The sequence below is a fragment of the Neolamprologus multifasciatus genome, chromosome 17, assembly GCF_963576455.1.
Source record: "Neolamprologus multifasciatus chromosome 17, fNeoMul1.2, whole genome shotgun sequence".
In the NCBI taxonomy this organism is placed as follows: domain Eukaryota; kingdom Metazoa; phylum Chordata; class Actinopteri; order Cichliformes; family Cichlidae; genus Neolamprologus; species Neolamprologus multifasciatus.
In genome coordinates this window covers 1,211,315-1,221,390 of record NC_140455.1, presented here as the reverse complement: position 1 = coordinate 1,221,390, position 10,076 = coordinate 1,211,315, and the positions used below count along the sequence as shown (strand labels likewise).

The window sequence follows — 10,076 nt, the reverse complement described above, 5'->3', positions numbered from 1 at the left end:
TTTGTTTGTTAGCTAAACTAGAAGTTAAGTACAGTATAGTTTGTCAAAGTTGGGAAATGGATAAAATAAGAAACAGCTGGAGGCTTTGTTAGCATACCGTTCCTTTTCATTTGTAATTTATAACAATGCAACACTGTCCATTTTCAGTCTTTAAATGAGTAGATCGATTATTTCATCGATTCAACTTCTATTACAAAATAGTCTGTGTTTGTTGAAGATGCCAAAAATGATGGAATGGTTAAATAGCGCTCAGGGTTGCAACAGCTTCGAAATCAGCATAAATTATAAAGATGATGGGAATAATTATTGTTGTGTGGCGCTCCCTGCTGGATAAAACTTTAATTACTAGTGATGCTGGAAATAATCCTTATGAAATCCCATTGTTTGCAATAAATAACGTTCACTAACAGCTGAAAAGGTTTGCTAAAGAAATAAAAATGCTTGAACTCCACAATAGAGTTTTCATTTTTCTTTACCCGTTTACACCATTAGCATTTTTGCGATATTCCTGCTATTTTTAAAGGATCCGTTCATCTAGTCACAGGAGGGGAAATATAATTTCCCTTACAAATCATTGAAGTATTTTTGATTCTATTAAACTTGTTACGGCGTTGTGATAATGACTGGGCTGTGTTTGAACGGGTCCATAAATGACTGTAGGTGTTTTGCATAACAGCACATTCACAGAGCGTGTCATCATGCTAGCCTTTGCCCCAGTCAGCGGAGGTACGTAAAGTACAACAGCCCACTTCTCCACTACTTTTACAGAGGACACGAAGCACTGCTACTTGACAGAAAATGTCTCGTCCTCCGGCGAGACTCCGAGTCATTATCAACCATCTTGACAGACATTCTGCGGGGATTGTATCTTTTTTAATTCGTATTTGCGATAAATCGGCTCGTTGGAGGCTCTTAGCCTATAGCGAAGCAGTGAGCGCCCGATAACACTGATACTCCACTACTGGGAACCCGCGGTGGACTGCAGGCCTCCCGGAGAATACTGACACAAGGACAGGAGCTGAATGCCTGTAACTATTCTTAATGTAACTATTCGTAACACCGCTAGTTATTTTTGTGTTCGCCGTTGTTTCTCTTCAAGTGTGTTTGTTTGGACTGCATATCATTTGCAATAAACGTTTTTAATGTTAGCTAGCTGGAGACATTTATAACTGTTACTTAGGGCTCGGAAACTACTGTTATTGGATTATTTTCTATATCAACCTGTTAAATAACAGGTGTAATCGGTTAGGTCTATCTGTAGATAGGTCAACTTAAAGATAAGCTAGTTACACATTTATACATGTGATTTGTTTTTTTAAAAAGTGTTGTCGGTTTCCCTGGTTTTAATATGCAGCAGCAATGCAGATTTTCACATAAAAGACATTTTCACATATTTTGGCAGAAAGGCAGAATGTTTCACAGTAAAATCTTGGAAATGATCTGAAATCTATAAATGATAATCTCTCGCTGCTGTATAGCAGACATTTTCCCCGTGTTTTTGGTTTGTTTGGTTTTTTGTTTTTTGTTGTTGTTGTTTTGTTATCCTTGACTGATTTGCTGAAGAGAGCTGCACCCACGTCTGCTCAAACCGTCAGCTATGGTCACCCACAGAGACTGAGGTAAGGACGCACCGAAGCTCTGCCTCGGGCTAAAGGTTTTTATGCACTCAGCAATCATTCGTGTTTATCGTTCACATTTCCCACAGTTTCTTCTATTGATCAGGTCCACAGTGTCCCACTTTTCTGCTCTCCATGTGTAATAGCAAGTGGTAACTTCAGTGCCATTGGCTCAAAAGGCAAGGCAAGCTTTTTTATTTTTATTTTTTTTTTTTTTTTTCAATTTGGCAGGTATACTTTGGATAATGACCTGCTGACCCCGGATCAGCGGCTCTTCTATGAGGAAAATGGCTTCCTTCTCATCAGAAATCTGGTGTCCACGCAGGACATCGACAGGTTCAGGTAACATCAGACACTTGGCAATAAATAATAAATGAAATAAGTACTTTTTAAAAAGCACAAACACATAAAATAATTATTTTACTTGAATAGGTTACAGTTCAAAATATTGATTATTTATTTTATGCCAGCAGATCCCCCATCATTTCAATCAGTTTTAGCTTTCATCCCCTTTGAGCTAGCTTTCTTCTGATTGGCTGACCCTTGCACAGAAGGTAGACAAGGATATCTGATCTTTCATAAGCAGAAAAACTAAATATTTACAGCAGTCCAAAGGCTGATCGTTTTATCTCTTAGAGATTATTCATACATGCACTGTACTCAGTATGTGAAAGTTTGGCCATAGGAAAATCTACCAATTTTACCGTGACTGTTTAGGGAACACTTTAATCAGAGTGTAGAATCAAGTCAGTTAAACTTATGGGATATTGATCTGGTCATTTAATTAGCAGAGGGGTTGTTATTCCATTTCAGCTGTTTTGGTGTTAATGAAATTAACAACAGGTGTACTAGAGGAGCAACAGTGAGACAACCCCCAAAACAGGCACAGTTTTACAGCTGGAGGACAGTGACATTTTACCTGCTCATCTGACTGTTTTTATTACACTAGTTTTGCATCTGGCTAGGGTCAGTGTCACTACTGGTAGCATGAGGGGAGACCCTACAGGTCTTGCATAGGTAGTTTAACTCCTCCAAGATGGAACATCAATATATGCCATTGCCTGAAGTTTTGCAGTCCAGTACAGTCTTAAGATCATGGTAGAGATTTTAACAGACAGACAGTTACTCTAGGAGAACTGGACAGGGCTGTAGAAGGTCCTTAACCCATCAGCAGGACCAGTATCTGCTCATTGTCTGCAAGGAAGAACAGTTTGAGCACTCCCAGAGCCACAAAATGACCTCCAGCTGTTTACTGGTGTGAATGTCTCTGACTAAAGCATCAGAAATGTAACTTTATGAGGGTGGACCAATGTCCTCTAGTGGACCCTGCACTCACAGCTCACTGCTTGGCATTTGTCATAAGATACCAGAATTGTCAGGTCCACCACTGGCACCCTTTTTTTTCACAGAGGAGAGCAGGTTCACTCTGAGCACATATGACCGACGTGAAAGGCTCTGGCGAATCCGTGAAGAACATTACGCTGCCTGTAACATTGTTTAGCATGACCGGTTTGGTGGTGAGTCAGTAATAGTCTTGGGAGGCAAATCCATGAAGGGACACAGACCTACAGGCTTGGCAACAGCATCCTTGAAATCCTTGGACTCAGTCTCAGACCCTACATTGGTGCAGCAAGTCCTGGGTTTGTCCTGGTGAATGACAGTGCACAGCTTCATGTGGTGAGAGTGCACAGTCAGTTCCTGGAGGATGTAGTAGTTCATGCCATTGACTGACCCCCATATTCACCTTTACTAAACCCAATAGAACATCTGTGAGACATTATGTTTCCGTCCTGACTGTTGTGTGTGTGTGTGTGTTTTGGTGCCTCCTTCAGGAAGGAGTTTGAACGGATCTGTCGACAGCAAATAAAGGTTCCCGGTCTGGTGGTGATGAGGGATGTGGCTATAGCAAAGTCCGAGTTTGTCCCAGATCAGAGAGCTGTCTCAAAAGTGCAGGACTTTCAGGAGGATCCTGAGCTGTTCCGGTACTGCTCTCTACCAAAGGTACTGGAACGCCACATTCAAACAAAGACAATACACACAGCAGTAGGGTTTTTCGTAGGGCTGGGCCATATTATACCGTTTACAGTAATACCGGTACAATGTTATGCAACAATAAGAAAATAAAATATTGCGATAGAATATGGTTAAAACGCGCATGCGCAGTGCCTTTGTTTTCATATGCACATGGCGGCAACGGAGAATGAGGCATCCATGAAAGCAGAATTTATTGAATAGAGAACAGAGTTAGAATTTAGCGGAAGTTAGCTCGCTAGTTTCGCTAGTTACCTAAACATGATATAGCATGTTCTGACTGAGAGATTTCTGAAAAAATTCAAACGTACAGCTCTGCTATCACTTCCAACATAAATGAAGACAGAAAACTAAACAGCAGTGACATTTGTAGGGTTACAGCTATGTTAGCATAACATAAACAGTGAAACTGGAGGATGAACGCTAAGTTTTTTTCCACTCGATAAAAGTTAACGCGAAGGTTCCTGATGGTTAGGGACAAATGCAATCGCATGGCAGGATGCTCTAAATCAAGGTTGGGCAATGCCAGGCCCCGAGGACCGGTGTCCTGCAGGTTTTAGATCTCACCCTGGGTCAACACACCTGAATCACATGATTAGTTCATTACCAGGCCTCAGGTCAGGACATGTTCGCTGTGTCCCAATTTAGGGTCTGCACGCTTGAAGTACGCATTTTAAGTGCGATTACGTCACCGCCACGCAACGACGGCTGTCCCAATTCGAAGTGTACTTCAAATGCATACTCCAAATGCGCCGTCGATTTCCCCAAATATCAAGCGTGGTCCGGTGCACGCTTCGTGGTCCGGTGCACGCTTCGTGGTCCCATATATCCCACAATTCATAGCGTGGCGGTGGGTGTGGATAATTTTGCCGCAAAATACGGCAGAAGCGAGTGGTCGAACTGTCAAAGGTAAGTACTGAATATGACGTCACTTATTTATATGCGAATGTTTAATAACGAAGAACATTAAAACATTACTATTGGCCACATGTCGGCAAAGTTATGTTTGTACTTTCAGCGTTAACTTGGTTGTATATATATGTGTATGTATGTATGTATATATATATATATATATATATCATAATAATCTGACAATACTATAATATTGGCCATATTATATTTACATTACCACAGTGAGATGATTTTAGTCTCATGAACAACATTAGCTAATTGTTATTTACTAACTAATCTTAAAATGACTGTTCAGTACAGAAATGAAGCCCAACAATCATGTTTTACAGTCCTGTGGTCTCAGCCTCAGATACTCAACTAATCAAAGTGATGTCATGACAAAAATGAATGACCAACAAAACATTTTTCTCCTTCATTTCTGTCACACAAAGCTGTATGTAACGTTCCTCGCGGTTAGTATCATGGTTGCTAGGCAACCTGAACAGCGCGACGAAGGCTAGAACCGTCCCATTTCACAAGCCTCTCACTTCCGCACTTCTCGTACTTATAGTACGCACCGTACGTAGTACGCGTAGTGCGCGTACTTCAAGCGTGCACTCTCTTAATTGGGACACAGCCGTTGAGGAGCTAATTTAGCCATTTAAATCAGCTGTGTTGGTTCAAGGACACATCTAAAACCTGCAGGGACACCGGCCCTCGGGCCTGGAATTGCCCACCCCTGCTCCAAATGGACCAAACTTCAGTCAGGAAAACAACTGAGATAATCCATCCACAATACGAGGTTAGTCATTAATATACTGCAACAACATGGGAATAGAGCAGCTGCCAGAGAGTTCAACATTAATGAATCAATGGTACGGAAGTGGGGGAAGCAAGAAGTTGGATAAAGTTTGACTTATCTGACTGTTTTCTCAAAGGATGGTTGTTTTATCTGTGTTAATTGCCAAATTAATTCTGATAAAAAGGGTTTGGTGCCTCACAGAGGTGCTATCAGTAATCACACAGGTGATAAGGCAGAAAACATTACATGGACTTCAATCATTAATCTGGAATGTCTAAATGTTTTTCACAAACAAAAAAATGAATAGGCATTGAATTTGTTTCTTTTGATAAACAATGAAATAAGTGAAGCCTGAAGAGTATCAGAACAAAAATGTTTGCTTTTCTTTATCAGATCCTGAAGTATGTTGAGTGTTTCATTGGACCGAACATCATGGCAATGCACACAATGCTGATCAACAAACCTCCTGATGCAGGTATTTCAATTCTCACTAAAATGTTTGGCCGACAAAGTCACAAATACTTAATACCTATTTGGATGCTGCGTACTTCTTGGGTTTACTCTTAAATTCAGTATTTTTAGGTACCCGACTCTTTTTAGGACAAGTATTGTGCAGATAAATAATAACCAATGTACTAACTGGACGTGTCCCTTAGTTTTGGCTCCCTCTTGTGGCAGTGATCATAATTACATCAACACTCTTGATGTGTGCTTAATTGTTATTAGCTTTTCTTTTTAGACTGTATTAGTAATCTTCCCTCTGAATGGCCGGTTCTTTATCTATCTGAAGCATCAAATACATTTCTTAAGCTCAAACACAACATAGAGTATCTTTAAGGTGTGATTTGTGAGAAGCAAATAAAATGAAAACGAGTTTGGTATCGTAATGTCTAACGTGTCTTCTGTCATTCCAGGTAAGAAGACGTCCCGCCACCCGATGCATCAGGATCTGCATTACTTTCCCTTTCGACCAGTCGATCGGATCGTCTGTGCGTGGACAGCTATGGAGACTGTGAACAGGCAGAATGGCTGCCTGGTCGTCCTGCCAGGATCACACAAGGGCACGCTGCAGGAACATGACTATCCTGAGTGGGAGGTACACACAACACTGTAACAGCTACAGTCATGCCTGCTAGGATGTACACACACAGAGTGTTTAAATAATTGCATGTGTCCTCAGGGCGGGGTGAACAAGATGTACCATGGAGTCCGAGACTATGACCCACAGCACCCCAGGGTGCACCTAGAAATGGAAAAGGGTGACACAGTCTTCTTCCACCCACTGCTCATCCACGGATCTGGCATGAACCAGACACCGGGCTTCCGCAAGGTACTGCATTACCCAGAGTCCACCTGAGATCCTGATATTTTCTAATGCAAATTAGCTCCATACAACCACATGATTATTTGTGGTATTTCTTTTTGCATACGAGTAATGAGGTGTGATATCTGTATGTGTGTGTGTGTGTGTGTGTGTGTGTGTGTGTTTTCACAGGCCATCTCCTGCCACTATGCTAGCGGTGATTGCTATTACATTGACGTGAAAGGAACCACACAGGAAAACATAGAGAAAGAGGTGAAGGAGATCGTAGTGAAGAGGCACGGTGTTGGTGATGAAGTCACTTTCAAGGTCAGACACGTACATCCAAGCTTCATTTATCTTATTCTTTCCATTATTGCTTTTTGATTAAAAGGAGCCTCTTATGCTTTTCCTTATATTTTTAATCACATAAATACGTTTACAATTGATTTATCACTAGCTTTAAGCACTGATAGCTCACAATCCCAGAAAGCGTCCACGTTAAAGCTCTGGGCAATGAAAGAGGGAGTAATAACAAAGTTAAACCATAACAAGGAACTGGAAACAAAGTCAGACACAGGTTGTCAATTACATGTGACGCCCAGGGCAGGAAGCAGGTGCTGTGGTCATGTAGTCCATGCAAGGCTCCTTCAAAACAAAATCTTTTGTAATCAGCCTTTTTGTAGTCTGCCACATATCATCAATGTTTGTACATATGCACGTAATGATCGCCTGAGCTTTATTCGAACGTCTTAACTTAATGATTTTAATCTATTTATAAAAAAGTTAAAATTACAGTGGCATCGTTAGGTAACAACATCCCTGGTCTATGTCTCGTTATCGTTTACAAGCCCCCGTTATAAGATCCTGTTATGGGCTACATTTACCTCGAGGTCAGCCTCTGCTTAGCAGCAAGCATGTGTGCCAGGAAGCGTGCAACCTGGAATGCCATTATATATATATAAAACAGAAACTGAGCGCAGCAAGATACTCAGTTAATGCATCTTTAGAATTAAGTGTGGCTTAGTGGATGTAATTGCCCTAAACGAGAAAACAACCTGAGAATAAAGACTGTGTAGAAACTTTCCTGCTGAAATTGAATTAAAGTCACATTCTTCCCATTATATGAACAAAACACCTGACAGACATTTCAGGAAGTTGGCAACAGAGTCAGACAGAATACAACACACTGGTTTTACTGTATGTAAACACAAAGATAAAAAACATCAAACCTGGCTTACATGGAACCACCATCTGCTAAACCTTTCAAACACGGCTTAAATAAGATTGCTATTATTATGAGCTGGCTCATAATGAGCAGCTGATGTCTGATGAAAAGCTAAAGGAATTTCTGTTCCTTTAAACTCCAAAATTTGCTATTAGAATAACATGAAAACAGAGGAAAATAAAAGGGGTTTGTTTTTGTGGCTAACCTCTCCTTCAAATCCGCCTCTCTCACAGGACACCTGGGCAATTCGGGGTCGTCTGGTGCAGGGAGAGAGGATTTCGATGTGAAGACGCCGGTGCGGGGAGATGAAACTGAGCTGAAACTTCACCATCTCAGCACAGCGACTGAATGAGAAGCAACAGGCTTTGGATCACCGCAGCAAAGTTTTTGGGTTTTTCTGCTGAGGGCTCTGCAAGGGCTTCAAACCACTCTTATCTAATTTATGCGAAAACAGTCACTGATTTTCTTTCACCTAAATGCACTGGATTAGTCTGCATATAATTCAACGTTTAACAGGGTTTTACTGCACAGAGATCCTTCTAAAATCCATCTGTGAAGTTGTTTAGCCAAGTGGAAGAAAAAGAAGACATTAATTACACAAATGAGGATTCTAAATAATAATTGATTTTTGCATGTTGATAAAGAAAACCGAGTGTGTTACGAGTGACAGAGTGTGAAGTTCAAAAAGGGATAAAGTGGAAAGAAAGATTAATGAAAGTGTTTAAGTGCACTTGTGAATTGACACTAACAGGTGCCTTAATCTTGCGGCATTCTGCTTTGTAAGTTAATGAGAATGTTTATTTTTGCATCTTTAATGGTATTTTTAATCTTTCAACAGGAGTTTTTGATCTTCATGTAATAAATGTAGTGTATTTTGCTAATATTAGCAATAAAACTCAGAATTGACTGCTATATAAACAGACTGTGGTTGGATTCTCAGTTACATTTTGAGTTTCATACACAGAAAGTTGGGGGTTTGTAATAATTTAAGTTCCAGTGACTGGATTAAACCGAACGGTAATCATCCACTCACTCCTACAAAATAGAACTTTCCCTGTTGAGCGCACAAGAAACTTAACTCGAATTCAAGAGGAGAGTCATTTGAGGTGGTTTGTTTTTATCTGATAGTCCCTAACTTGTTTGCTCCGAGCAAGGTGACCAGATCCAGCAAACCTAAATGTGGCACAGAGGGTGTGTTGGCGTGGCACAATGTGAGACATGTTTCTATTGCTGAGAGGCATCTGAAGAACGAATATAATTTATTTGAATACAACATTCCCAGAGCAGCACAGTGGTGCAGTGGCTGGTAGAGTCCCCTCACAGCAAGAAGGTCCTGGATTTGACTGCTGATCAGGCTGACTGAGGCCTGTGTGTGTGGAGCTTGCAAGTTCTCCCTGTTCCTGTGTGGGTTGTCTCCTGGTACTCTGGCTTCCTCTCACAGTCCAGATAAATGCTTGTTAGGTTAATTGGTGATTTAAAATTTCTGTGGGTGTTATTGTGTCTGTGCACTTACACTGGCGACCTGTCTAGGGCGTATCCCACCCTTTGCCCTATGATAACTGTGATAGGCTCCAACCCACCCTGAATTAGATAAGTGCTTCTTTTTATGTTCCTGTTATCGCAGTTGCTGTTTTGAAGAGTTACGTATAACCAAACAGGTCTGGTAAACAAGCTGCTCAAGAACTATGTCACTTTGTTGTTGAGGCCTATCTGTTGTGGTGTTAGGGCAGCACACCACAAATGTCAGCATCAGCATTTGAACCTGATATAGTTGGATGAAAAGCAGTGCAAGATAATTAGTAACTGCTTGCCCTCCACTGGAAGAAAGAAAAACGTTTTGTGAGGCCAGATCTGAGAGTTTTAACTGTGAAAATGGGAGGAAACAGAGTTGTAAAACACTGATGAACTTCTCTGTTTAACATTGAATTAAAGTTAAAGTGGCTGGCACTTGATGATAGTGGCAGTCATATGACTGGAAAAATTAATTAGTTGTTTTTAAAAGCAGCACTGCTAAGAGTGCAAAGCTTTTGTTCAAAAGAATGAAAGTCGGTCACACGTAGGAGCTGAACTTTGAGACCGTCATGGTCACTAAAAGCAAGCCTAGAAAAATATATATGTTACATAAGTACATGTTGTCATGCGGAGGAAAATGCAAAAGAGGACACTTAAACCATACCAGCATAAGCACTTTGCAATCACTGCATCTGC

General features: G+C 40.9%; 1 protein-coding gene across 2 annotated transcripts; it reads left to right on the top strand.

The window, feature by feature from the left end:
* Window positions 1-700: 700 nt before the first annotated feature.
* On the top strand, window positions 701-8,786 carry phyh (phytanoyl-CoA 2-hydroxylase). 2 transcript variants are annotated; one of them, XM_085136770.1, is made up of 9 exons: window positions 701-864; window positions 1,564-1,619; window positions 1,848-1,958; window positions 3,449-3,617; window positions 5,734-5,815; window positions 6,255-6,436; window positions 6,521-6,670; window positions 6,836-6,962; window positions 8,100-8,786. In XM_085136770.1, exons 1-9 carry the CDS (start codon window positions 799-801, stop codon window positions 8,153-8,155), a joined length of 999 nt encoding a protein of 332 aa, XP_084992896.1. In that variant the 5' UTR covers window positions 701-798; the 3' UTR covers window positions 8,156-8,786. The 2 variants fall into 2 exon arrangements, with proteins under 2 accessions (XP_084992896.1, XP_084992895.1); XM_085136769.1 differs by having other exon boundaries at window positions 6,836-6,970; window positions 8,102-8,786.
* The last annotated feature ends 1,290 nt before the right edge of the window (window positions 8,787-10,076 follow it).

Excerpts from the sequence above, each read along its gene's own strand:
- phyh (XM_085136769.1), top strand. The coding sequence starts at position 799 with ATGTCTCGTCCTCCGGCGAGACTCCGAGTCATTATCAACCATCTTGAC. Across the intron at positions 1,959-3,448 it reads CAGGACATCGACAGGTTCAG|GAAGGAGTTTGAACGGATCT; the intron begins GTAACATCAGAC and ends TGCCTCCTTCAG. Across the intron at positions 6,971-8,101 it reads GTGATGAAGTCACTTTCAAG|GACACCTGGGCAATTCGGGG; the intron begins GTCAGACACGTA and ends CCTCTCTCACAG.